General features: G+C 54.7%; 4 protein-coding genes and 1 long non-coding RNA gene across 10 annotated transcripts; 2 read left to right on the top strand and 3 right to left on the bottom strand.

Annotated features, from left to right (window-relative positions):
• Positions 1-141: 141 nt before the first annotated feature.
• On the bottom strand, positions 142-4887 carry LOC128801159 (uncharacterized). The gene is made up of 3 exons (XR_008435143.1): positions 4642-4887; positions 2142-2241; positions 142-506 (listed from the first exon to the last, which is right to left on the bottom strand). It is a non-coding gene; the product is annotated as an uncharacterized LOC128801159 (long non-coding RNA).
• A 930-nt stretch (positions 4888-5817) lies between these two features.
• MLLT11 (MLLT11 transcription factor 7 cofactor) lies at positions 5818-9298 on the bottom strand. The gene is made up of 2 exons (XM_053967285.1): positions 9073-9298; positions 5818-7577 (listed from the first exon to the last, which is right to left on the bottom strand). The coding sequence occupies exon 2, from the start codon at positions 7568-7570 to the stop codon at positions 7310-7312; it is 261 nt and encodes an 86-aa protein (XP_053823260.1). The 5' UTR covers positions 7571-7577; positions 9073-9298; the 3' UTR covers positions 5818-7309.
• Positions 9299-11099: 1801 nt separating this feature from the next.
• On the top strand, positions 11100-15431 carry CDC42SE1 (CDC42 small effector 1). 6 transcript variants are annotated; one of them, XM_053967162.1, is made up of 5 exons: positions 11100-11453; positions 13708-13861; positions 13938-14048; positions 14363-14437; positions 14553-15431. In XM_053967162.1, the coding sequence occupies exons 2-4, from the start codon at positions 13808-13810 to the stop codon at positions 14432-14434; spliced, it is 237 nt and encodes a 78-aa protein (XP_053823137.1). In that variant the 5' UTR covers positions 11100-11453; positions 13708-13807; the 3' UTR covers positions 14435-14437; positions 14553-15431. The 6 variants fall into 6 exon arrangements, with proteins under 6 accessions (XP_053823137.1, XP_053823136.1, XP_053823138.1 ...); XM_053967161.1 differs by having other exon boundaries at positions 13690-13861; XM_053967163.1 differs by lacking the exon at positions 11100-11453 and adding an exon at positions 11488-12114.
• A 449-nt stretch (positions 15432-15880) lies between these two features.
• PRUNE1 (prune exopolyphosphatase 1) lies at positions 15881-19945 on the bottom strand. Its single transcript, XM_053967153.1, has 8 exons — positions 19200-19945; positions 18004-18108; positions 17712-17917; positions 17345-17529; positions 17111-17269; positions 16923-17017; positions 16675-16833; positions 15881-16566 (listed from the first exon to the last, which is right to left on the bottom strand). The coding sequence occupies exons 1-8, from the start codon at positions 19236-19238 to the stop codon at positions 16246-16248; spliced, it is 1269 nt and encodes a 422-aa protein (XP_053823128.1). The 5' UTR covers positions 19239-19945; the 3' UTR covers positions 15881-16245.
• A 281-nt stretch (positions 19946-20226) lies between these two features.
• On the top strand, positions 20227-26074 carry MINDY1 (MINDY lysine 48 deubiquitinase 1). The gene is made up of 11 exons (XM_053967149.1): positions 20227-20467; positions 21674-21734; positions 22726-23751; positions 23845-23902; positions 24019-24083; positions 24199-24357; positions 24737-24839; positions 24925-25067; positions 25146-25337; positions 25440-25589; positions 25680-26074. The coding sequence occupies exons 3-11, from the start codon at positions 22813-22815 to the stop codon at positions 25746-25748; spliced, it is 1878 nt and encodes a 625-aa protein (XP_053823124.1). The 5' UTR covers positions 20227-20467; positions 21674-21734; positions 22726-22812; the 3' UTR covers positions 25749-26074.
• The last annotated feature ends 132 nt before the right edge of the window (positions 26075-26206 follow it).

Genomic DNA, 26206 nt, shown 5'->3' with positions numbered 1-26206 from the left:
TATCTCCAAAGACAAGCAGACTCCCAGACTGCCATATCTGGATTTCCATGTGCCACCAGTTTACACCACTGGCCAGTGTGGAAAGTAGAATATTTGCCTAAATATTGTAAAACCAGGAAATTTTTATTTCGGATGTTTTCTTCCTGAAACAAACAGGTGAAGGATGGAGGATGGTTTCCCTGAGAGTGTGAGATGCTCCATGTGACAAACATTTGATGTTGCCTCAATCAAAAAATTAACAATTTTGGGAGAAGAAAATGATGGATAAAAGGGAAAAATCCCTTCTACACCTCTGTAAATGTTTAAAACAACACACCAAGAGAATATCTTTGTTGCCATTCCAGATCTGGTCCCTGGGATTTGCAGGTCCTTGCACAACGTCTGTGTTCAGGCTGGAATTCCCAGGCAGCTCAGCACTAATCCAGCTGCTTTGGCACGCTGGGATTTCTTCCCATTCCCAACAATGCAGGTATTGACATCCCAGAATAAGCCATCAGATCACCTGGCTGGGTGGAATTTTGTGGAAAAGCTTCAGATCTCTGCAGGTCAAGGTTTCAAAGAACTTTTTGGCATGACAAGGAGTGGAGGCTGGAGGGGGCACTGCAGGAGCAGCCCCGGATTTGACCAAAAAGAGAGGAAAAAAAAGGAATTTTCCTTTCTAAATGCCAGGATTAGGAGGTGACAGTGTCATTAGGTGGATCCAAGCTGGTGGTACTTCCCACACCACGTAGGGAAATGTGGGAAGGTAACTGAGATCCTACCTGAATGAATTTCAAAGGTTGGAAAGAGGTGGAACCAAGGTGCAAGGAAAATATATCATTTACCAGTGACGAAAAGTTGGGAGGGAAATGAGAAAAACATTTTTCCTCCTGAAAGAGGGATGAGGAGCCATTCCTGCTTTGTTGCTGAGACCTGGATTATGCCCAGCTCCTACTGGGAATCCTAAATCATCCCAGTAAAACACCTGAGTTCCAGGTGTGTCACAGAGAGACCCCTGGGCTCAGCTCTGCTCCAGCCAGGAGTATCCACCTTGTGTTCCTTGGAGTCACCCACTCTTTGTTCCACTCCTTGCCTCTTAGGAGGAGGCAATTCCAAGTCTGAAATACCCGAGTATTTCACCCCAATGGGGCTGACAGAATCCAAAGTCAAAAATTTTCATCTTAAAAAGGAAAAAAAAGTATCATTTTGATGCCTCAGTAATGGAACTCCCAGCCCAGAAAGGAGTAGAAAGCTCTCCTGGATAATTCCCGTCTCTAAGCTCCCAAGCAGCTTTAAGCACATGCAAGAGCTGCAAATTTCCAGAGAATGAATATTTTAAATCTGTAAACATGAGTTTTTACTTTGGGAAGGCAGAGTTTGGCCAAGCAGGGAGAAGAAAGCTCATGTGAGCGACTGAAGGTAGCGCCACCTAAACAGTTTCCCCTTTGTCTTCCTGGCGGGTCCCAAGCCAGGAATGATTTGTAGTAATTTGGCAAATAATTCAGAATAATTAACAGCTTTAGAAAATTGTTTTTCAGCAGGGCAAGTCTGTAAACAGACAGAACTGATGTAACCCGTCTCCGTGCATGCATTAAAGAGCTCCTCTGCTTCCTAATCCTCTTTTCCTGCCCCGAAGTTAATCCAAATAATCGAGTATCCCTGGACACGCTGGAAGAATTGGCGGTAGTAGGCAAGGCTGGGGAATGACATCCCTTGAGGAAACAAAACAGAGCTCTGGAGCTGTGCCCTGCTTTGCTGAACACCATTTGTATCTGCCTCATAAAATAACGAGATTACAGTGCCCCGGGCAGTTTAATGGGAGGACAAGGTGGACTGAGGCTGATATTAATGGCCCAGTATGAAGTTTTAGAGAAATGATGGAGTAACAGGTTGGAGTTTCATCGGTTGGATGATTTACTCCCAGACTGGGACAATCCCCACGGGATAAAGGAAAAGTCTCTACCAAAGAGACAATGGCCAACTTGGCATTTCTCCTCCTGAGGGCGTTGGGTTTCCAGGAAAAAACCCAAAATATTCCAGCGTGGTTTAAGTGGCGCCGACAGAAGCCCCACGGACACTCGGCCCTCAGACCCCACGGTGCCCCACAGGCTCACAGGAGCTGGAATGTTTTCCTTCTGGAATTGAACCTGGCTGCTCCTCACCTTGCTGCCAGAGGCTGGCAGGGACAGGTGGCTCTGGGCACAGTGGCACTTGGGTGGCACAATCCACAGCTTCTGCTTCCACCACTTCCTCCCTCTTACCCTGGGAAATAAAGCAAACACCAGAGAAAAGAGACAGGGTTTCCTACTCTCTTCCTTGAATAGAAACTGAAGGGGAAAGGCTCGAGTGTGTGGCTTGAGACTCCTGGGATTATGGAAAACAATGTGGGAATACAGTAGGTTTTAGCAGGAGAAAGAAAATAACACCCCTACAGCTCAGCAAAACAAAGTTTTCAGGGTAAACCCAGAGTAGTTGGAAGGCCCAAACAACCTCCAAGATCACCAAGTCCATTTGAAGGTTGGATTGATGATCTCGGAGGTGTTTTCCAGCCTTAATAATTTTATTTTGTGCACATTAATAAGGACCAGCACACAAATTAAAAGCCCTGGAATCGGAGGCAGCAGTTCAGCAGCCCTAGCTCTGCTAAGCTTCCTTCCCTGCCCCTTCCCTTGGCTGCATCCTGCTCCCAGTGCAGGAAACTGGGACCTGACCTGTGGTGGGTGCCAGAGAGGAAAACACTTGAGCACCACGGGTCAACAAATCAGTGCTGTGGTACCAGCAGCTTCAAGAATTTAAATTACTTGTCTCTAGACTCCAGGAAAAAAAAATGCTTAGCTTTGGGGAAGAGAACGGAATTGAGAAGTGAGGGGATTAGATAAACTTCCATTTTATCAAATTCCTAAATTCAAAGTTAATTAAAGGTCAAACAGCATAAAAGATGATTAAAAAAAAAAAACAACAAACCAACACAAACCTTTCTGTAAGGAGTTGTCAGATCCTCAACATGGGGACGGGAAACATTTGAGACAATTTCAGTCTGAACTATTTATCCAGGTTTGTATGTACCAGTCAATTCATTTCTGCAGCAGTAGGTTTCCATTTTTATTATTTATTTTTTAAAATAACTGTTAAAGCACATCAAGGGCTGCAACATCAGACATAGTGATTCATTTAAAATTTAATAAGACTTAAGTTCTTTCTATTGGTATCCATCAGTGTTTCTTTAATTAAGTTTTAACTGGGATTAAATCAATCAATCAATCACCCAAAAAGTGCGCTCACTCTAATGAGATATTGACTGAAATGAGATAAACAAGCCTTCTCAGCCCCAAAAACAATGTTTCTTCCTGCAATTGACCATAGTAGCTCCTATTCAATGCAGACTCCGTAAGAATGGGACAGGAAATTACCTAATGGGCGCAAGCTCAGTGCAGAGAACCCACAATTCCTCTTTAAAAGGGGAAAAAAAGAGATCCTGTTCCTCAGCCCCGGCATAGATCAACAGATTATAGGCACACAGAGGGAAGTTCACCTAAAGTTCTGCTCATTTAACCCTTGCAACCTGATTTTTCTCTGTCTTTTACCTGATTTAGCAAGTTTATCAGCTTTGTTTCACAGAATACTTGGGTTGGCAGGTGAAAACAACCCAAGCCTGGAGTTTTCAGCACCTTGTAACCAGATTCCCCTTTAGCCCAGCTAAAGATCCTTGTTCCCGTTTAAAAAACGGAAAAGAGACAAGAAAAGTCTTTATCTGGAAGTGTTAAATTAAATGGTTTTGTTATGATTAAAGTGGTTGCTGATGCCATCTCGTGGGAAATACAAAATTCACCTCTCAGAGCAGCAGACAGGGCTGTTCCTGAGCCCTTTCTGGGTGGGAATGGCAGGATCTGGGATTTCAAAAGTACTCTCTGATTACTACGCAAACATTCACACAGGTGAACAGTCCCACTTAACCGAAGAATCACTCACACGCAGAAGTGTTTGCAGGATGAGGCCAAAAAGCTTCCCAAAACTTTTCAGCAGCCTCAAGATTGCAGAGAAACAGCAGTTTGGGTTTCCCCAAATACACAGAATTGACTTGATGAGTTATTAGAAAAACTGGGATTACTCAAAAAGAATTTGCACTTAGAACCAAGCTAAATAATAAAAATAAGCCAAAAAAAAAAGGCTCAAGGAACAACGGGAAATCTATTTATTCCCATCTAATATGGGATAGAATAAATAAGGAGTAACCTACACATCCTTAGACCTGCTTACCCAGGAATTTCCTTACTCAGTGTTTACACCAAGCAAAACACTCAACACTGGCGGTAAAGAGCAAAGCAACACGGTTCCACTCTCAGGATTTGGCACAGGCAGGAATTCTCATTATTCCTCTGTTGCAATCAGCCAAATCCATTTTCTCCAGACCTGGAGCAGGGCCTGGCCAGGCCCACGAGTAGCCACACGCACTGGAACCACCTTTATTTACACCAGGAGTAGGATCCTCCTCCCTTACCTCGCCTAGTTAAAACATTCAGGGGCAGGAAGCACCAGCTGGGCGTGTTTGGCTACATTTCAGCACTTTTACTTTCCTAAATACCCATCTGCCCTCTACTGGAGAGCAATCTTACTTTTTTTTTTCCCCAAGGTTTTCACACCCGAGGTCCCCTAAGACCTTACCTGAGGTGGTTTTGGCGTTTGCTAAAGGGAAGAGGTTGAGAACTCGCCGCGGTGTTAAGAATGAAGGGCGAGATGGGATGTTTGTGATGGGATTTGTTCTCTGGGCGAGCATCCACCACACGGGGGTCCCACCTCCTCATACCCCCAAGATCGCCCCTCTCAGAGGGTCGCCCAGACCATTCTCTCACTGGGAGTCCTCTGAACGCCTCACAGGGGTCCTCCTTCCTCAGACCCCCAAGATCGCAGCCCTTCCCCTCACAGGGGTCCCCAGAGCCCCTCACAAGGATCCCCCTCGCCCCAGCGGTCCCGGCCTCCCTAACGGCGCTCGGCCCCTCCCGGGCCGGTGCCTGCCCCGCCCCGCCCCTCCCGCCGCCACCCCTCCCGCCGCCGCCTCACAAAATGGCGGCCCCGGCGGCGAGCCCGTGAGGAGGCGGAAGGATATAGGACCTGCGACAAAAGAGTCCTCCGGAGCGGCGCAGAAAGGCCGGGCTGGCCCCGCAATCGCTGTGTCACAGCGAGAACTGTGCGGAATGCGGGGATTTCTCCTTCCTTTCTCCGTCGTCCTTCCCGCCCTGAGGCCGTCGGGAGAGGTCTGGCAGGGGAATGTTTGCCTCTGGCGGAAGGATATCAATCAGTGGGATTGGCGCGCCGTGACGGGTCCCTGGAGTTAAATCCGGCAGAGGCGTTTTTGCGCCAAGTATAAAATGGCGGCGGTCCCTCGCTGAGGGGCGGGTGGTTTAGATGTGTTTTGGAACTTTGATGTTCAGGGTTTGTAAATATATTTGTGTTTAGATGTATGTGTTTCAACAGGTTGGGCATATCGGTCACCTCTGAGTGCCTTCCAGTCCAGGATTTAGCTCCCCTCAGGCTGCCAAACTGCCCTCTCCAAGGTGTGTTACCCTTGACTTGCCCAAAAAGTCATTTTTTTGAGGTAAAATTGGAGCTCTGGGGCCTATTTCTTCTCTGGGGTGTTTTCCTGCGAGGCTTGGAAAAGCCGAAGTGTAAATAATATCTTTAATGTGCTTATAATAATCTTTTAGGCTTAGTTTTTCCACGCTTAAGTCTTCCACAGCATGTGCGAAGACACGGGGGTGAGTTCCTAGCTCACCATGAAGAGATTTGAGACATTTTAATGCTAAAGACCTTGATGTCAGTCTACATGTCCACAGGACTGTGTATGTTTTGAACGGATTTTATTTAAAGTTTCATAATAAATACTTCTCTGGCAGGTTTTCCTAGCTGGGAACACAAGAAGTCAAGCAGCTCTGCAGAGGAGAGTTTACATTTTTCGTCTCTGGTTTTACACATATGGTTCAAAATAAGCACACTTGATTATTTCTGCCGATTACAGGAGAGCTGCATCCAATTTTCATAGTAGAATGCAGATTTTTCCAATTTTTTGCCTATTTCTGGCACTTTTTAAGTGCTGCCTCAGCCATGTACCCCCCCCAACTCTCAGGATGATTTTGGGATGCTTCACATCACTTCATCCCAATCAAACCCAAAAAAAAGCACATTCAAGAAGACAAATCAATCCCAGAAAACAATCCTGGGGAAGAAAAAAACAAACAAACAAACAAAAAAAAAAAAGCAAAAAAAAAAAAAACCCCAATACAAACAAACAAACAAAAAAACCCTGTTTAAAAGCCAAAAATTATTCCAGGTTGGGTTTTTTTTTACCCCAATTTTAAGCTGATGCTCAGAAGTAAACCTCAGCAGGTGAAAATCTCCCCAGAGAAAACTCAAGGCTTCTACTTGAATGAATGCAGCGTTGTTTGTTGTTGCTTTTAAAGGGTTTGATTAAGTGGGTGGAAAACCTGAAATATTTTCATCTGGGGGTAAGATCCATCTTTCAGCTCTGCCCCATTACCTTTCCAAACCCCACAATGTACCCAGCATCTGTCCCAGTCAGGAGTTGCACCGGGAATAAACCATGTGGGGCATAAAAAAAGGATGAAAAAATCAAATTTGGGGCAATAAACACCCAGCCTTGACCTCACTAAGCAAGGTCAGAACATTTCCATGTCTATTTACCCTCCTGGACATATTTTTTTCTGCTTGGGCTCACACCACAAGGCTCAAAGTGATTCTTTTTCTCAAGATATCTTGGGCACATCTCTGCCTCTTCCACCTTGCATCTCCGAGGGGAAGGTTAAGGGAGGAAGCAGAATTTTGAGAAATTGGGCCTGGGGAGCACAGAGGGTCGATGCTTTCTGCAAAACGAGGGCGATTCCCATTGCTCTTCATTTGCACTAATAAGTTTCTTAAAAAAGCACGTGGGAAATGAGCTGAGAAATTGTCACACAGGGCGGGGACAGCCATGGTCACGCTGACACAGGGGGGGTGGCACCTCCCAAACCCTCTGGGAACAGAGAGGGGCAATGAGGGGGGCTGTTTCTGCCCCCTCCCCTCATGTTTGCCCCCAGTGCTGTTACTGGCACCGTTGTGATTCCAGGAGGAAAATAGGGAGAGGGGTTGGAGATTTTCAGGGAGCCCATCACCATCGAGGCCGCGGTGAACCGCTGAGTGAGTGAGGAATGGCAAAAAAAACAAACCACCAACAAAAAAAACCCCAACCCAACAGCCTCCAAACTGACAACAAAACCAAATCCTGGCATGGCTGGCGGAAAAAGAGAGAGCAGGGGGGTGAGGAGGGGCAGGGAGGGCTTCAGATTAAATCGAAATCTAAGGAGCTGATGCTGGCAATGGGAGCTCGCCAGAAGTTAAAGCTGTTGAACTGCAGCAGACTGTCCTCTTCTTGGGAGAGGTCCTGGCTGCCCCGGTCCCCGAGCTTGGCCAGCCCTCCCTTGGGCTTGTAGAGGGCCATGTCTGCGAGCCCCAGCCCCTCCAGCTCGGCCATGTCCAGCCGCGGGATCGGCATCCTCCAGTAGATGAAGGAGTCGTACTGGCTGCTGATGGTGTCCAGCATTTTCAGGCTGTGAAGGGCATGAGGGGAAAGAAGAGGAAGAGAAAAGCTCTACCAAAGACACAGGAGTTGCCCGCAAAGTGGCCAGAAATCTCAGGTGTTGCCATGTTGACCCTGCCCCGTAGGATAATCCCCTAAAAAGGGGATAATCCCCTAAAAAGGAGTTGATGGTGGAGGAGAGCATGGCGTTGTGGAGGTTTGACTCTAGGCTGTGTCTAACTGCAGGCTTGAGCTCTGCCAGTTTTATCCACACCCTTCTCTGCACCGTAATTCGGAAGGGGCCCAAGGGATTTGTCACGCCGTGCCTCAGTTTCCCCATCCAGGCAGCACAGGAGGGGAGGGCAGGGTGGGGATTATCCCCTTCCCAACTGCTCCTCCTGAAACCCATCCTGCCAGCTCTGGGGAGCAGAGGTGGGAGAGCAGCACCCAAACAAACCCTTTTTCCACACCTCCACACCTTTCCCTGTGCCCAATCCCTGTGGAGTGGGCAGTGAGGAGGGGGTCCCTGTGCAGCCCCCTCCCCCCCGATCCCACCCCATCCCTCCCTCCCATGACCGAACCCTCTAGAAAGGGCTGGAAGGAGCCTCGCCCGGCATTCCCACCACACCCCACCCATCCCTGCAGTGCCATCCATCCGTCCCTGCTGCAGAATTCCCCCACTGCAGCCCCACCCCGATCCACCAAAAATTGGGAAAGAGCAGGACAAGACGTGGATCAGCTTCTTGGCGGTGGCAGCTGAGTCACTGCCTGGCTTTTCCCCGGCAGGGTTGTGTCATTCACCTCCTCGACTGGCACCGGAGGTGGGGGAAAAAAAAAGCAGACTAACCCAAACCATCCTTATTTCCCCGCTGATTCCCTGTCTTTAATCTCGGGAATCAGAATTCTCGAGGATGATTCAGGCATTCTTTGGATCGTGCCCTGTCTGTGCGATGAGGGCTGGTCAGCTGCTAAATTTAAGGTTCTGGATGTCACTCAGAGGCTGTGAAAGGCTCCTGTGTCACCCCCGCCGGGTAAACTGAGCCACAGGACTTTAAAATAGGCTCTTCCTGGGGAATTTATCCCTGGGGGGGTCCATCCCTAGGGATCTATCCGTGAGTTTTTTGCAGCACAACAGCAGAGAATTATTAATGGTGATGGGTGTTGCGGACATGGATTTTTAAGCTCCAAATGGTGAAAAATTGGATTTTAGTGACAAGACAGGGGAAAAGAGAGTTTAGTAACAAGTAAAATAATAAAATATCCAATAAAAGGGAATGAATGTGGGGAAAAAAAAACCCTCTCGTGTCGCGTGTCACCCCTAAAAAAGAGCATTTCCCACGGTCTCAATGTGCTCTGCTCATCCCATGGAAGCAAAACCACCTTTCTCCACTTAAATCCCCGCTGGCTGTGGCTCATTTCCCCCCATCAAAAAGAAATTCCAACACCCCCCCCCCCTCCACCCAAATCCTTCCCGGAATAAAAAAGCATCCTCCCGCTGAGCATCCTCCCGGGCTCGCATCCCTTACCTGCGGAGGGCGGGCGGTGCCTGGAGCCGTGAGCTCGGTGCCGGCCGGGCTCTTTGTGCCGGGGAGCCGCGGGCGGAGCAGCGTCGCTTTTGTCTGCCGGCTCGGTTGTGTCTGCAATGCAGCCCCTCGAATTGCCCTTCCTCGTGCGGGGGGGAGGATGATGATGGCAGATGAGTCAGCGGCTCCCACCCGCGCCGGGGAGGAGGAGGACGGCAGGGGCGGAGGCGCGGCGAGGGGGGTGATCCTGCGCGCTGGACCCCCAAGCCAAGGATATATTAAACCTGCAGCCACTCCCGGTTCACTCCTGAAGCCTTCAGCTCCGTGTTGGGGGGAATAATTTTCGGTCTGCAAGAAGCTGGGAAATATTTATTTTACGTGCATGTGAAGATACGGGGTGCTGTGGTACCTCCAAACTTTGGGAGGGCACTGTGCAGGTCAAACACAGGGAAATTTGGCTCAAAGAACCCCCCCCCAAAAAAAAAAAAAATTTTTTTTTTTTTTAAATCTGAGACTGAGGATATTTGGTCCTAAGGCCACTTGGCAAAAATATCCCAGCTTTGTGGCCGAAGCCAGACATGGAACTAGAAATAGAAGGAGACACCCAAAACTGGCATCAATCACTGCCAGGGCTGAGGGGGGGCTTCACCAGGGTGAGTGGGGGCACCTCACAGCCCACTTTCCCCCACAGCTGACACCAGGTGTTGGAGGTGCAACAAAGAAAACCCCCATGCAACCCCTCAGAGCAGAGAATCTCCCTGCCCCAGCACCACTGAGACCCCAAACACCCTTTTTTGGGGGCAGAGGCCACATCCATCTACCTGAGAGGCTGAGGGCAGACCTTGCCCTCCTCTCCCTGGGCTTGCGTGAGATCAACATTCTTTTGGTGCTTTAGGGGTTTTCTTTATTTTCCTCCCTGTTCCCTGCATGGAGCTCATTTCTGATGGTGCCAAGCTGTTCTGCCAGTGCTCAGAGTTCCTGCTCCAAAATATACCCTTGGTCTCAGCTGGGCCCCTGCAGCACTCAGCACAGGGAAGATTCCATCTGGGAGCCCTTTGGAGGATGCTGATCCCTCCAAGGGGTTGAGCTGCTGTGTTTTGGGGGGTCCCCGGGGACATGGGGTGAAGTTTGGCTGAGCAACCTCATAAGAAGCTGGATGTCACCCATCTCCTTGCTCTTTGGGGTCTTGTCACCTGACAGCTCATAGACTGTGATGTCCCTCTCTGAGAAAGGACCTGGGGCTGAACCCCCAAGGGGACGTAGCAACGAGGGCACTGCTCTGAGCTCCGCAGTTTTGGGAGGGCTGCAAGGGAGACAGTGTCCTCTGGCAGCACAAACACCCCAAAAAAAAAAAAAAAAAGGGCTCTTCAGCTGAAATGAGGTCACAAACACTTGAGGTATTATCAGCCAGGGCCACACGATGGCTGGGGACAGGTGTGGGACAGAGACCCAACTGAGTGGGGACAGTGCTGCCTTGTTCAGGATTTCTAGAGTGGGAGCAGTGGGGATGGTTGGGATTTTGGGATTTGGGGGCTGACACAGGAAGCGACACTTGGTGGCAGTGGTGGCAGTGGCAGGACTGTGGTGGTGGCAGCAGCCCACCAGATGTTGTGCAAGCAGAAGGGCACCGAGCTGGAAATGGTGAAACCACTCAACATTGGCTGCAGGGTGGCGCGGGGGGTCCCACGTCTTTGGGTGCCCCACGGGCTCTGGTGTAGCCATAGAAAAAGCGGGCATGAGGTTCGGGAGCAAATAGGAGCATAACCGGGACTTGCTGGGGACCCCAGTCTTGCTGGACACCCCCAGCCCTACCTGGTCTCCTGGGATTCCCCCAGCACTCCTGGAAACCAACCCCAAGCGCCGTTCCTACCGGGAGTCTCCGTGTTCCCATCCTACCAGAACCCCCATTCCTACCGGGACCCCCATTCCTACCGGGACCCCAGTCCCCATTCCTACCGGGACCCGGGCCCGCGGCCCCGCAGTGCTGGCGGTGCCCGGGGAGGGCGCTGTACCGGGGCCGGGCCGGGCCGAGCCGCGCCGGGCGGTGGGAGCTGCGCCGCGTCCGCACCGGGCCACGCCTGGGGCTGCGAGCGGAGCACCGGCACCGGCACCTCCTGGCCACGCTTGGGGCTGCGAGCACCGGCACCGGAACCCGCACCGGGACCAGGACCCCCGAGCCACGCCTGGGCTGCGAGCGGGGCACCGGGACCGGCACCAGCACCGGGAGCGGGGCTCGCACAGGGATCGGGACCTGCACTCCCGGGCCACGCTTGGGGCCGCTGCCAGCCGGACACCAGCAGCGGGACCGGGACCTGGACTTCCGAGTCACGCGTGGGGCTGCGAGCCGGACACCGGCACCGGGACCCGCTCCCGCGCCGGGACAGGTAATGGGGCCGTCACCGGGACGGGAACCGGCCGGCCCCCGCGGGGTGCGACCCCTCGGAAGGGCCCCCGGAACCGCCGTAGGAAGGCGGAGAGGGCACCGGGATCGGCACCGGAACGGGAGCGGGGCGGCGGGACGACCCCCCTTGCAGCTCGCTGGTTGCAACCGGGGAATCCTGCCGGGATCCGCAGCGCTCCCGGGTCTCCCCAGCCCCACCGGGACCACCGGGGTCCCAAGGCCTGCCGGGTCCCACCAACCCTACCAGGACCCCCGGGGTCCCGAACCCTGCTGGGACCCGCTAACTGCACGGAGCCCCGCGGAGCAGCCGCTGCCCCGGGGGTCGCAGCCGGGACCGTCCCTTGTAAAGTCCCACTTTGCCGCCCCGTCCCGGGGTCCCGGGCCCGCAGACGGGGCACCCCAGGACTCTCACCCCGTCCACCCCTGTCCCCACACGCTGGCCTTCCCTCCGAGCTCCGGGAGACCCCAGCGGGTACCCTGGCAGTGGGTGACCCCAGTGCTTGGGGGCTCGGAGCGGACCCCCCTGCCCGGAGCCCGCCGGTGACGTAGAGCCCAGCGGTGGTTTCCCGACCGGGAAGTCATTTTGCTTGTGCCGGCAGGGCCGGGCCCAAAGCCGCCCTGCCCGGGCCCACCGAGCTGCCCAGGTGGGCTGAGCCCAGGCACGGGTCATCGCAGGGGTGGCTGAGGGGGTGCGGGGGGCGTGCGACCCCTCAGAGCGGGGATCGGGGCCCGACAAGAACCGCCCGGAACCGGGGCAGCAAGCCGGAGCCGGCCCCGCCGTCGCCCTTTCGAGGACGTGAGGCCCTGGCGGGTGCCGGAGGGGCTTTGGGGGACGGAGGGGTGCGGGCAGGGGGTCGTGGCCGTGCGAACCCTGGAGGTTTCACTGGTGGCTCGTCCTTGGCCGAGCTCCCCACGGAGGCTCTCGCAGCGCCCCAGCAGCGGCTGCAGTGCTGAGTTCGGGGGGCACCTCCCCAGCAAGGCCCCGCCGCTGCACCGCCAGATCCCAGCGCCGTCCGGGGCCGCGTTTCTTAAGTAAATCAGGCTGGGAAGGAAACGCAGCCCCTCTCCTCATCTGCCCCGCAACCGAGGGGAGAGGCCGCGATTGGCAGGGGGCACGGCGTAGGCACGGAGCCGGTGTGCACCGACCGGGACGTGTCACAGCCTGCCCGTTCCCGGCGTCCGGGCTCGAGGAGGGGCTCGCTGGGGGACGGGGACGGGGAACACGGGGGTCCTCTGGCTGTGCCAGCCTGGCGCAGGGGGCACCCACCCCACGGGTGCACGGGAATGCCCGGTTGCAGGGTGATTCCGTGGGGTCCTTGGGGCCATATCGTGGCTGATGGTGCCGTGGATGGGGGCCGTGCCGAGGCTCGGCTCGGAGCCCCCCGTCTTGGGGGGCTGCCCCGCGGCCCCGCTCCTCCCCGCCAGGAGCAGGAAGTGCGGCCGGACTTTGGTCCATCCGGCGTCACCGGCGCAGGGGCAGAGGAAGGAACTTGTCGTGTTTGCCGGAGCGGTGGGGTCCGGCACCCATCGGCCGTGCCGCGGCTCCGTCCGGCCGTGCCGCTGGCGTGGGGGCTCTCCCGTGGCTGGTACCGGGCTGAGCTCAGGCCACGGCCCCTCGTGGGCGGGTGAGTTCCCTGGGTGCCGCCGGGTGCTTTTGCGGCAAAGGAGTCGTCTCTCCTTGGCATGAGGGGAAGCCCCCATTTTGGGGGTGAACCCCCCCTTTCCACACCTCCTTGCCCACCCCAGGCAGTACCATGGGAGTTTGGGATAAAACCCCACTAGTTCCTGTTTATTTCTCCCCCGTATGCTCTTCAAAAGCTGGAGCGGAAGAGCTCAGGCTCTAGCCCCTTTTCAGAAAGGCCGGGATATTTATAGCTGCCTGGCTCAGGGAGTTGGGATTTGCCATGGCTGCCTCTATCCCCCCCATCCTGCCGCAGCATCCTTCAGCTGTGTCCTGCCCTGGAGTGGGGGACAAGGCCCAGGGCTGGATCCAGCCCTGGCCATGGGGACAACTCTGGGGGTCTCTGTGTATATCTCTGATCTCTGGGACTCCTTGGGGATCTCCTTGCAATGATGGGTGTCCCCTTGGGTGGTCAGTGTGTGACCTCAGGGGTCTGCTGGGGGCTCTCTGCTGCTTTTTGTTGGTTGATGGGAAGTTGCTTTAGGATTAATTCGGGGAGGTCAGGCCTGGAAGCATCACTCTCCCTTCCCACTCACAGCCAGCTGCTCCTCTGCAGGCTGTGCTGCCCCGACCAGGTGTCCCCATGGAGTGACCCTGCACAGGGGTCCCGGCAGCTGTGCCAGCACGGGGGGACGCTGGCTGCCACCACCGCGAGCATGAGCGACTTCTGGCACAAGCTGGGCTGCTGCGTCGTGGAGAAGCCCCAGCCCGTGAGTACCTCCCATGCAGCCATTTCGGGCAGAGCCATGGGGTCAGCAGGGGCTGATGGCCTTCTTCCCGTTGCAGAAGAAAAGGAGGAGACGGATCGACCGCTCCATGATCGGGGAGCCTATGAACTTCGTGCACCTGACACACATCGGCTCTGGAGACATGGCTGCGGGAGAGGGGCTGCCCATGGTACCCCACGCTGTGGGGGGCTTGGTGGGGGGCTGGGGCTCAGGGTTGGGTGACAGGTGGTGATTTTGGGGTGGTAGGTGTTGGTTTTGGGGTGGTAGAGTCTCACAGCTGGGTGATGGATGTTGCTTTTGGGGTGCTGGGTCTCAGGGTTGGGTGGTGGGTGCTGTTTTGGGGTGCTGGGTCTCAGGGTGGGGTGGTGGGTGCTGTTTTGGGGTGCTGGGTCTCAGGGTGGGGTGGTGGGTGTTGTTTTGGGGGGCTGGGTCTCCTGGTGGGGTGAGGGGGTGGCACAGGTGGGTGACAGGTCCTCTCTGTAGACTGGTGCTGTCCAGGAGATGAGGTCCAAGGGGGGCCGGGAGCGACAGTGGAGCAACTCCCATGTGTTGTAGCGTGTGAGTACCAGGCCATGGCACCCGCAGCATCCCCTCAGAGCTACCACCTCTGAAGGAACACCCAACCAAGCCACCACTTGGGTGCTCCCATAACCCATCCTCTTGGATTTTGCAGATTCCTGGCTTTTTCAGCCCAAACTTGAACTGCCTGATCCCCCCCCGCTGGAGGAGAAGCCGACCTCGAGTGCTTTAACCCTGCGGTATTTATGCAGCACCATCCTCACCCAGCTCCCGGTGACTTTGGGTCGTCGTCCCTCTGGAAAACCCCTCCTTCCCAGAGGCCCTGGCCAGTGACATGGGGAGGGAGCAGGGACAGCAGCCCCCATCTCCTGCCCCGCCTGGAAAGGACACAGCCACCCCCCTGAAACATGCCAGGAGCTGCCAGGCGCAGCCCAGGTGTCCCAAATCCTCCCAGTTTTCCCTTTTCCCACTCCTGTGTCTCCCATGGGCTGCATGGTGGTGCCTCAGTTTCCCCAGGGAATCAGTCATGGTGCAGAGGCAGATTTGATGCCTCCCAGAACATCACAGAGGAGCAAAACCAGGATTAAGCCCTGATATTCTGGTGCCAAACCAGAATTAAACCCAAGATGTTCTGGTGTCAAACCAGGATTCGATGTCAAACCGGGATTAAACCCCAATTCTTCGGAGCAAAACCGGGATTAAACCCCGATGCTTCGGTGCCAAACCAGGATCCAGCCCCAATGCTCAGGTGTCTCAGCGTCACCGAGCCCACAGTGCCTCCAGCCGGCATTCCCACCACCGCCAAACTCCCACCTCCCTCCTTTTTTTTAGGATCTCTTCTTATTTTTAAGCTCCAAAACCCACCTGAGCAGCCTCTGTGGCCTCGGGCAGGACCATGGCGGGGTCCCCTCCACCCGGGATTGTCCCCAAGGCCGGACAGGGCCTGACCCGAGAAGGGCTCCGGAATTCAGGCGCGGGTGTACATAATTTAATTAGCGCCAGGATTAAATATTAAATAGCATGTGCTGGGTGACAGAGCCTTTCCCCTGCCCTGTGCTCCGGCGATGCTCCGGTGGCAGCCGGGCTTTTCCAGCCCTGTGTCACGCTCAGGTCAGGGGTTTTTGGGAAAAAACATACCACCCTTGAAATAAATGCCTTGTGCTGGCCCAAGAGGTGGGTGCACAAGCTACTCCAGGCTCCTTGCTCCCTCCTCTGCTCCCAGAGCAGCCAAATCCACAGGGAAAAGCAGAGCCCACTGATACTCACAGCAGGCAGAGGCCACGGCATTTTATGGCACAACCAGTTTCCTCCTGGCTGGGCTGGACTTGGGAGTGTGGCTGCACTGACACCCCCTCCTTGGACACCCCAAAATGTTCCTCTGACCCACTGTAGAGGGGATTGCACCCCAGGGAAAGAGGGGGTGCACCCCCAGCTCGAGTGGGGCAGCACCCTGTCCCAGAATAAAATCCCAAGAGCCAAAACTGGAAGAAAAGGGAAATTTAATCCTTGGAAAACAGTGACAGTTCTGGATGGCTGCATGTCCGGACCCACCCTCTGGGGCCCCCCAAGGAAGGAAGAGCATCAAGAACTCATTAACTCCTCCACCCCAACGCCTTCATTAAGGAGGTGCAACTACTGCCCGTGGCATCCCCAAAAACCCACCCTGGGGACCACTGGGGCACAGGGAGCCATTGGGGGGGACAAACCACGACAAGGACCAGGAGCTGAGCTCTAACAAAGGCAGCTGCAACCCCCCCCCCGCCTCCACACCCAGGCACCCCACCAGGGGCCTGCTCAGGGACCCCAACTTCTCATCCACACCTCAAAAAGCCACGACGTGCCTGCTGCTATTTCGGGGAGCCGGGGGGCTGCCCCACTGCGATGCGGCTGACCCGCTCCAGGACATCCTGGGGACACAGCGGGGGCACAGCCTGTGCCAGGGGACACTCCTCCACCAGGCTGTTCATGGGGGTGGGTGGGGGCACCACCTCCTCCTCGGGGCCCTCGGCAGCCCCCAGGCCCCCCAGCGCTGCCCGCAGGATGGGCAGCACCTTCTTGCGAGCGGCCACGCTGTTGCCCTGGGCGTAGGTGGCCACACAGGGCCAGGGGCTCGGCAGCGGCCGCAGGAACAGCGACGGCGTCGTCGCCTCCTCCAGTGCCAGGCACAGCTGTGGGGGAGCGAGTGTGGGGCTGGGACCTGCCCAGCATCCCCAAAAATGGGAGGTTCTGGGGCAAAGCACAGCTGGGAGATGCCTAAGCCTGGCCCCCTAACTCACCGTGCTGCGGAGGGGCTCCTGCGGGCTGTAGACCGCAAGTTTCCGGGTGGGCTCATGGCGTTCGTTAAAGGACACGGTCATGGCCACCAGCCCCGCGTAGCCACGGGCCTGGCAGAAAGCCTCCAGGTCCTGCAGCAAGCCAGGCCGGAGCAGGAACGTCTGGACAGAGGGGAGGGGTCTCGGCGTCACTGTGATGTCCCCAGTGTGACACTCCCTACCTCAGTTTCCCCCTCACCCCCAAGTCTCACTTCCAGATCCTCGAAGACACCGCTGATGGCAATGACCGCCTCGTCATTGGAGAGGACTTTGAGGTCCTTCCGCAGCATCTGCTCTGTCGTCAGCCCTGGGAGGTGGCCAGGGGATGAGGCTCAGGGCACCTTTCTGTCCCCGAGGAGAGGGGGGACACAGCTGGGTGTCACTGCCCTGGCACACACACCTGTGACGTCAAACTTGGCCGCCTGCAGGGCTCCGAACACGGCATCACGGGCCGGCAACTCCGGGAACCTCTCCTCAAGCAGGGACACGCAGGTCACGTCCCTGGGTGTCACCTTGCCTGCGGCTGGGCTCAGGTTGATGCAGTCCAGCAGGATGGTGCCTGCGGGGACGAGTGGGGCCGTGCTGTCACCATCCCCGGGGCCGGGGCTCAGCCAGGACCCCACTCCATGCTCACCGTGCAGCAGCGCAGCCGTGGTTCTGTCCAGCACGCCCGGGGGGCCCTGCAGGATCCGCTCGGTCACCAGCGTGGCACAGGAGCCCACGGGCTCCACGGTCACCCGGCACGGGGGACCACAGTCCCGCTCCAGCGGCCGGTGGTCCATGACCTCCACCACAGCCTCTTCCAGGGCAGCGTCGGCACTGGTGGGCAACGGGAAGGGTCACCCCGCCAGAGCCTGGGAACCCCCATATTCCTTTTTTCCCCCCCTGAAAACTCCCCAGAAATGAATCAATTTCACCCACCCTGGGTGGGAAAATCAACCGAGGCTCTGGGCTGGTGGCCCTGGCTGTCCCCACTGTGCCACCCCCACCCCTCGGCTCACCGGGGCAGGACGTGGTGATCAACCAGCGTCAGGGAGAGTAGCCCAGCGTGGTGCAGCCCCCCCAGGTCGATCTCATCCCGAAAGATGAGGGAGGCGGCCGGGATTCCCCGATCCCGCAGCAGGAACGTCGTCTCCGTCCGGAGCGCGAAGTCAGCACGGGGGATGTTCAGCACCGGCACGAAGGCAGCTTTGGGAGCTGGGGAGGTCTGCGGCGGGGTGGGGGGGGGGGTCACACCCAGTGAGGCGTCCCCCCAGGCCGCTGGTGGTCCCCGGGCTAGTGACCGAGCCTCACCTGGGCGAGGAAATAGGCCAGGGCCAGCGCTGAGACGGTGGAGTCCAGGTCGCAGGCCTCGTTGCCCATCACCACGTGGATCTCCCGGTGCTGCCAGATGTGATCCTGCGGGGATGGGCGGCGTCAGGCACAGCAGCAACATGATCCTGTCCTCCAAAAACCTCCAAAACTGCTCCCTTGCCCTCATCAGTGTCCCTGGAGCTGCTCATCACAGGTGTCACCCACAGATTCCGGCCTGGCTGGGACCCACCTCAGGGGTTTGGGGTGCGGGTGTGAAGTGAGGGGCGTCAGCGTACCAGGAAAACTCACCTGAGCCACCAGGTGAGGCCAGGGACCATGCCAGCCCCGCAGCCCTGGGAGCACTGAGTGCTTTAACCCTTTGTTCTAGAGTTTGGGGCTGGTTGTCACCCCAAAACGTGATGTTTCACCCCTCTTTTTGCTTGCCTGCAGCAGCAGGCAAAACATGTCACTGCCCCGTCCCTGTCATGCCCTGGGAGCAGCCCCGTCCCCAGGCCCAGATTTTTGGGACAATTCTCTGCTGCCATAACCCAGATTCGATAATTTCTGAGGGGGAAAAAAAAACCCAAAAAAGTCCCGAGAGAGCAGCTGCAGCCCAAACCCCCTTGGCAGGTCTGGGCTGGGGCTGCAGCAGGGGACTGGCAAACATTTTGGGGTGTCCCTGGTGCGGCTGTGCCACCTCACACGGGGCACCGCACTTGGGGCTATCAGCCCTGTGGGCGCCCAGCCCATTCCGCGGGCACCCCGACCCCCCATTCCCTGTGGGCACCCCACTTTCCTGGCCCCTCTGCTGCCCTTGGCACCCCAATCCATGAGGCGCTCATCTCCCCCTGCACCCCCATTTCCCTGCACCCAAATTCGTCCCCTGCACCCTGAATTCCCACCCTGCACTCCAATTCCCGCCCACGTCCATTTCCCTGCACCCCAATTCCCCCCTGCACCCCATTTCCCCTCTTGCACCCCCAATTCCCTGCACTCCCAATTCCCGCCCTGCACCCCCATTTCCCTGCATCCCAATTCCCCCCCTGCACCCCCATTTCCCTGCACCCAAATTTCCCTATACCCCAACTCCCCCCTGCACCCCATTTCCCTACACCCAAATTCCCCCCTGCACCCCAATCCCCCAGGTCAGGGGGGGGCCTGGCCGTCCCCATTCCCCCCGGCCCGGCCCCCCGTACCTGCAGAGCCGCCCGGTTCCCCGCCACGAACCGCTCCATGCCGGCACCGATCCACGGCCCGAGGCGCTGGTACGGCCCCAGTATAACCCAGTACGGGCCAGCAGAACCCCAGTAGAACCCAGTACGGGCCAGCAGAACCCCAGTACGGGCCAACAGAACCCAGTAGAACCCAGTACGGGCCAGCAGAACCCCAGTAGAACCCAGTACAGCCCACTACAACTCAGTGCAGCCCGGTACAACCCAGTATGGCCTGGTATGGCCCAGTACAACCCCAGTATAACTCAGAACAGCCCAGTATAAACCCCAATGTAACTTAGTATGGCCCAGTATAACCCAATGCAGCCCAGTATAACCCAGTACAACCCACTATAACCCAGTACAGCCCACTATAACCCAGTACAATCCAGTACGACCCAGTACGGCCACGTAGGGCCCAGCACAATCCAGTACAAACCCAAGCCACCCCAGTACAGCCCAGTATAAGCTCAGACAATCCCAGTCCAGCCCAGACCAGCCCAGTATGACCCCAGCCCGTCCCAGTCCAGCCCGTCCCGCCCCTCCCCCCGCGCCGCAGGGGCCGCTGGGGAGGGGGCGGGGCCCTTCCCGGCATCCCCCGCGTTGGGGGGGGTTGTGGGGGACCCCAAATCCCCTTTTTCCACCCCAAAACCTTCCCGTGACCCCTCCGGAACCCCAGATACCCCCCCCGCCCAACCCTCGCTGCCATCCCCAAACTCTGCTGCGACCCCCAAAACCCAGCACGCCCCAACCCCCACCCCTCCTGCAGGGGTGACAGCCCCCCCCAAATTTTACTGCACCCCCAAAATTACAGCTTTAATCGTCTTCCTCCTCCTCCCCTCCTCCTCTTCCTCCTCCTCCCCCCGCCCTAAATCCGCCTTCCCACGGAGCGAGGTGGAAAACAGGCCCGTACGAGGCCGGGGAAAAAGGGGGGAAAACAGGGAAAAAAAGAGGAAAAAAGAAGAAAAAAAGGGACAAAAAAAAAAAAAAAAAAAAAAAAAAAAGACGGAAAGAGGATAAAAGAAAGGGCAGGTAAAAAAAATTAAAAAAAAAAAAACAAAAAGGAAAAGGGGAGAAGGAAGACGAGAGAAGCGAAAGAGGAGCGCGGAGGAATTAAAAAAAAAAGAGGATTAAAGAGGAAAACAGAAGGGGAACGGAGGGAAAAGCGAGAGAAAAAAAGAAGGAAGAAGAAAGAAAAAGAAGGAAAAGGGAATAAAGGAGGCAAGAAGAAGGAAAAAAAAACAGGAAAAAAGGTAAAGGGAGGTTTTAAAAGGGTTAAAAAGGAGGGATAAAGTGGAAAAATAAGGGGAAGAGGAGGAAAAAAGAAGGGAAAGGTAGAAAAGAAAGGGAGAAGGAGGGGAAAAAAGAAGGAAATGCCAGGAAAAAGGGGCATAAATACGGAATAAAGAAGGGAAAAGGAGGATAAACAAGGAATAAAGAGGGAAAAGGAGAATAAACAAGGAATAAAGAGGGAAAAAGGAGGAAAAACAAGAGATAAAGAAGGAAAAACAAGGATTAGGGGAGCAAAAGGAAGGACAAGCAGGAAAAGGCAGCAGGGGGGACCCCGGGCGGGGACACCGAGGGGCGACCACGCCCCGGGACCCCCGGGCCGGCCGGTCCCGCCGCGGGCTCGGGGCGGAGCCGAGGGTGCGAATTGAAATTCGCCTTCCCTTGTGCCTGTTCGATGGCACTGCATTTTATTTTATTTTGGTTTATTTTATTTTATTTATTATATTTTAAAATTTAATTTAATTTAATTATATTTTATTATATTTTATTTTATGTTTTATTTTATTTTATTTTATTTCCTTTTATTCTTTTTTAAAATTAATTTTATTATATTTAATTTAATTATATTCTATTTAATTTAATTATTTATTTTATTATATTTAATTTTATTGTATATTTAATTTAATTTCATTTCATTTCATTATCACTTCCTCATTTCAGATCTTGGTTCGTGTCATTTTATTGAATTTCATGCCAGTTTCTATTTTATTTGTTTAGTATTTAGTGTCAGTCTGCCAGTTATAACAAATAAGTTTATATGTCTGTTATCTAATTATCAACCCTATTTATTTATGCATTTCCTTCCCTATCCAAACGTTTTCCTGGTATTTATTTCTTGAATTTATTTATGAATTTATGACCTTATTTATCAGGTCAACCCCCTATCATGAGTATTTATTGTCTATATTATTTTATTCACCTATGCTTATTTATTTATTTGCTTATTTTAAACGTTTATTTACATTATTTAATTGATATCATTTAGTTTATATTTATATAAAATTTTAATATATCTATATATCATATATTTATATTTAAATATATTTATATTTATGTTCTTTATATTTATATAAAGAATTTTTATTATTTAATTTATATTGATTATTTCAATTATTAATTTCTTTTATTTATATTATTTAATGTTTGTTTGTTTGTTTGTTTGTTCACAGGGGTTTCCAGAGGGCCCAAGACCCCAGCTGTGGCAGGATTTAGGGGCTCAGAAGATTCCTGGTGAGCTGAGGGCTGCTGGGGCAGCCAGGGCTGGAAACCCAGGCTTTGAAAGTGGAATTTGGCAATTTTCTTGATTTTCCAAACCTCTTCCCGGCTTAAAAGCCAAAAATTTCAAATTCCTTTGTCTGTTTAAAGGCCAAATTTCCAATTTTCTTGGCTGGTAAAGCCACGGATCTTCCAAAGCTCCAGACAATTTCAAAGCCACCGTAAAGAAATGGGGGAAAAAAAAAAATCTCACCTAGATGAGCCAAATTGGACTAAAATATACATATATACGTATACATACACATATAGATATATATATACATATATAGACATATATACACACATATATACACAGGCATATGTATATATACGTATACATATTTATATGTATATATGTATATTTTTATATACACACATATAAATATATACATTATTCATATATATACACATATAAGATATTATAAATACATATATATATACATATACATATATACACATATATAAAATACATATACATATATATACATCAATACACATATAAAAATATATATATGCACAAATATAGAAATCTATAAATAAATAATAAATACATAAATATATAAATAATACAAATATTTAAAATGCAATGTAATGCATTTACTACATAGAAATGTAATATATATATACATATATAATTACACATAAATGTAATATCTAGAAATAAATTTATAAATTATTACAAATATATAAAATATATATTACTTATATAGAAATAATATATACATAAGTATATACATATATATATTTACACATATACATATATAGACATATATTAAAATATATATACATACACACATTTATATATCTATTTAATATTTTAATATCTATCTATATATATATATTTAAAAATTATATATATATAAAATTATATAAAATTTTATATATATATATGTGTGTGTGTGTGTGTGTGTGTGTGTGTATCTGTATATCTGTATTTTCCTGAAATACCCTAATTTTCCCTCCTAAGGCTGAGGTTTGGGATGCGGCTGCTCCTGGACAGAGCCGGAGCATTCCTAGGAGCCTGATCAGAGCCGGAGCAGCGCCGGAGGGTCCCATGGAGCAGGAGGGGACCCCCCAGCCCCCGCAGGAGGGTGTGGGTGGGGACAGAATTCCCAGTGCTGGGGATGGAATTCCCGATGTTGGGGACAGAATTCCCGGTGCTGGGGATGGAATTCCCGATGTTGGGGACGGAAATCCCGATGTTGGGGATGTGATTCCCGATACTGGGGATGCAATTCCCAATGTTGGGGATGCAATTCCCGATGCTGGGGACGGAATTCCCGATATTGTTGACAGAATTCCGGGTGCTGGGGATGCAATTCCCGATGCCGGGGACGGAATCCCCAGTATTGGGATCATAATCCCCGGTGCTGGGGGCACAATTCCCAGTGCTGGGGACGGAACCCCCCGTCTTGGTGACGGAATTCCCGATGTTTGGGACGCGATTCCCGGTATTGAGGGCATGATTCCCGGTGTTGGGGACAGAATTCTCGGTACTGGTGACGGAATTCCTGGTACTGGTGACAGAATTCCCGGTGTTGGGGACACAATTCCCGGTACTGGTGACAGAATTCCCGGTGTTGGGGACGCAATTCCCAGCGCTGGTGACGCAATTCCTGGCACTGGTGACGGAATTCCTGGTGCAGGGGACAGAAGCCCCGGTACTGGCCGGGAGAGCCCTGCCCCGGCTGGGGAAGGTGTTGGGGGTCGATCCGGGCAGCGGGAAGGGGCGTCCGGCCCCGAGGCACCCCCGGGAAACTCCCCCGAGGAGCAGCCCCTGCAGGAGGAGGGGTCCCCGGCGGCTGCTGCCCCCCAGCCCGTCCCGGGAGCCGCGGCCGAGCCCCCCTGGGCCCAGCCCCCTGCCCGGGCCGAGGATTTTTACTGCGTGAAGTGGATCCGCTGGAAAGGGGAGCGGACGCCCATGGTGACCCAGAGCGAGAACGGGCCCTGCCCGCTCCTGGCCATCATCAACATCCTCCTCCTGCAGTGGAAGGCAAGTGGGGGCTGGGGGGGGCTCTGGGGGGGCCCCAAATCCCAAGGGGAAGTGTCCCGGGAAGGGTCCTCAGCCTCCTCTGGCTGCTCCCAGGTGAAGCTGCCCCCGCAGAAGGAGGTGATCACGGCTGAGGAGCTGATGGCACACTTGGGTGAGTGGGGACCCTGCAGCCCTGCTCTGGCACCAGGAATGGGGTGGGGGGTCCACTTGGGACCCCCCACATTCCCGTCCCAGTGCTGGGGCTGGGGTGACGCCACTGCCTTGCAGGGAATTGCATCCTGGCCACCCAACCCCGGGACACCTCGGAGGGGCTGCAGCTGAACTTCCAGCAGGTGAGGAGCAACCCCAGAACATCCAACCCCATCGTCCGGGGAGCTCAGCTGGCTGCAGGGTTTGGGGTGGCACCTTCAGGCGCGACCCCCACCCTGTGTTTCTGCCATCTCCCAGAACATCAGTGACACCATGATGGTCCTGCCAAAGCTATCGACGGGGCTGGATGTCAACGTGAGGTTCACAGGGGTCTCAGATTTCGAGTACACCCCCGAGTGCATCGTCTTCGACCTCCTCAACATCCCACTCTACCATGGCTGGCTGGTGGACCCCCAGGTGAACCCCCCCTGCCTGGCTGGTGGCTTCTGTGGGGCCACAGAAGTGATCCCAGGGCTGGAGAACTCTGCTGTGAGGAGCTGGGGCTCGTCCTGGCCAAGGTGACCCAGCTGAGGGTGGATTTCTCAACCCCGGGAGTGCTCAAGGCCAGGTTGGGTGGGGCTTGGAGGAGCCTGGTCTAGCAGGAGGTGTCCCGGTTTGGGGGCATCCAGATGATCCCAGAAATTCCCAACCCAAAGCCCTCTGTGATGGGGTTTTGAACCTCAGCCAGTGGTTGACTCCTCTGGCCACGGCAGTAGGTTGCACTGGATGGTCCCTTCCCTCGCAGACCCCCTTCATGCCCACCAGGAGCTCACCCCCTGCCCCTTCCATCCCACAGAGCCCAGAGCAGGTCCAGGCGGTGGGCAAGCTCAGCTACAACCAGCTGGTGGAGAAGATCATCACCTGCAAACATGCCAGCGACTCCGGCCTGGTGAGCGAAGGTAACGCCCCTGGTCCCTGCCCATGGTCCCTGGGGGGGCACAGCTGGGTACCCCCGGCTCCGCCACGGCCCCGCTGTCCCCTCAGGGCTGGTGGCCGAGCACTTCCTGGAGTCCACAGCGTCGCAGCTGACGTTCCACGGGCTATGCGAGCTCACGGCCCATGCCCGTGAGGGCGAGCTCGGCGTCTTCTTCCGCAACAACCACTTCAGCACCATGACCAAGCACAAGGTGCAGCCCCAGACCCCGCTGGGCCCCCCCCCACAGGATGCCCACCGGGGCTGACTGTCCCCTGTCCCTTCTGCCCAGGGCCACCTTTACCTGCTGGTGACGGACCAGGGCTTCCTACACGAGGAGCGGGTGGTGTGGGAGAGCCTGCACAGCGTGGACGGGGACAGCTGCTTCTGTGACGCCGAGTTCCACCTCAGCCACCCACTGGGCAAGGAGGGGGCCACCGTGGCCCCCCCGGACCACCGGCTGCAGCAGAGACAAGTGGACCAGGTGGGGGATGAGCGGTGGCAGTGGGGGACACCTGAGTGCTGTCCTGGCTCCACGGGGGATCCCGCAGGTGCTGACTCCCCCCCTTCTTTGTGCTCCTGCCAGGATTACATGGTGGCCCTGTCCCTGCAGCAGGGGCTGGACACCCCCTCCGTGCTCAGCGACCTGGAGCTGGCACGGCAGCTGCAGCACGAGGAGTACCAGCAGCACCATCCTCATCCTCATCCTGCTCCTCCTCAGCTGCTCCCAGCAGAGGTAACCCCCACTCCAGGGGGTGCTGATGGCCCTGAGGGGGGTGTGGGGGGTCTCTGCGGGTCCCCCCACAGCTCAGCCCTGTCCCTGCAGGTGGGCGGGCGTCCGGCTGGAGAGCGGCGGCAGCGGCAGAGGCCGGATTTGGACTGCACCCTCCTGTAGCACCTCGTGCCCATGGGGTCCCCACACCCGCAGCCCCCCCAGGTCCCCACTCTGCATCCCCAAGGGAGATCCTTGGGGGTCTCTGTGGGCTGGAATGGACACACGGATGAGGGGTGACCATCTGAGGCCACCGTCAGGACCACCCCAAACTTCCCAGTGGCCTTAACACAGGGGGGTCCCACTCAGGGGGAACCCCCTCATGGGGGTTCCCACACCTCAGTCCATGCTCTGAGACACGGGTGGACGTGCCGACAGGGGGACATGGGCACCCCCCTGTTCAAAATGTGGCCTTAGCCCTTGGCAAGTAAAGGACTTGTCCCCCTGCACACTGATCTGGCACCCTGACACCAGTGGGGGCTTCTACGCTCCACAGACACGCGGATTTGGGGGAATCGGGGGGGGGTTGGGGGGGTTTGGGGTCACGGTTCCTCCGCCAGTTTGGGGTCGCCTCCGTGGGG

The sequence above is a fragment of the Vidua chalybeata genome, chromosome 29 (genome assembly GCF_026979565.1).
Source record: "Vidua chalybeata isolate OUT-0048 chromosome 29, bVidCha1 merged haplotype, whole genome shotgun sequence".
Lineage (NCBI taxonomy): Eukaryota > Metazoa > Chordata > Aves > Passeriformes > Viduidae > Vidua > Vidua chalybeata.
The sequence above is the reverse complement of the archived record's forward strand: the minus strand, read 5'-3'. Positions and strand labels throughout refer to the sequence as shown.

Coding starts and splice junctions, on each gene's coding strand:
- MLLT11 (XM_053967285.1), bottom strand. CDS start 7,570: ATGCTGGACACCATCAGCAGCCAGTACGACTCCTTCATCTACTGGAGG.
- PRUNE1 (XM_053967153.1), bottom strand. CDS start 19,238: ATGGAGCGGTTCGTGGCGGGGAACCGGGCGGCTCTGCAG. Junction 17,530..17,711: donor GATCACCACGTCCTGCCCCG/GTGAGCCGAGGG, acceptor GTTGCCCACCAG/TGCCGACGCTGCCCTGGAAG. Junction 17,270..17,344: donor CACGGCTGCGCTGCTGCACG/GTGAGCATGGAG, acceptor TCGTCCCCGCAG/GCACCATCCTGCTGGACTGC.
- CDC42SE1 (XM_053967159.1), top strand. CDS start 12,755: ATGCCCGGTTGCAGGGTGATTCCGTGGGGTCCTTGGGGCCATATCGTG. Junction 13,096..13,689: donor CCACGGCCCCTCGTGGGCGG/GTGAGTTCCCTG, acceptor TCCCACTCACAG/CCAGCTGCTCCTCTGCAGGC. Junction 14,049..14,362: donor CGGGAGAGGGGCTGCCCATG/GTACCCCACGCT, acceptor TCCTCTCTGTAG/ACTGGTGCTGTCCAGGAGAT.
- MINDY1 (XM_053967149.1), top strand. CDS start 22,813: ATGGAGCAGGAGGGGACCCCCCAGCCCCCGCAGGAGGGTGTGGGTGGG. Junction 23,903..24,018: donor GGAGCTGATGGCACACTTGG/GTGAGTGGGGAC, acceptor ACTGCCTTGCAG/GGAATTGCATCCTGGCCACC. Junction 24,358..24,736: donor GCTGGCTGGTGGACCCCCAG/GTGAACCCCCCC, acceptor TCCATCCCACAG/AGCCCAGAGCAGGTCCAGGC.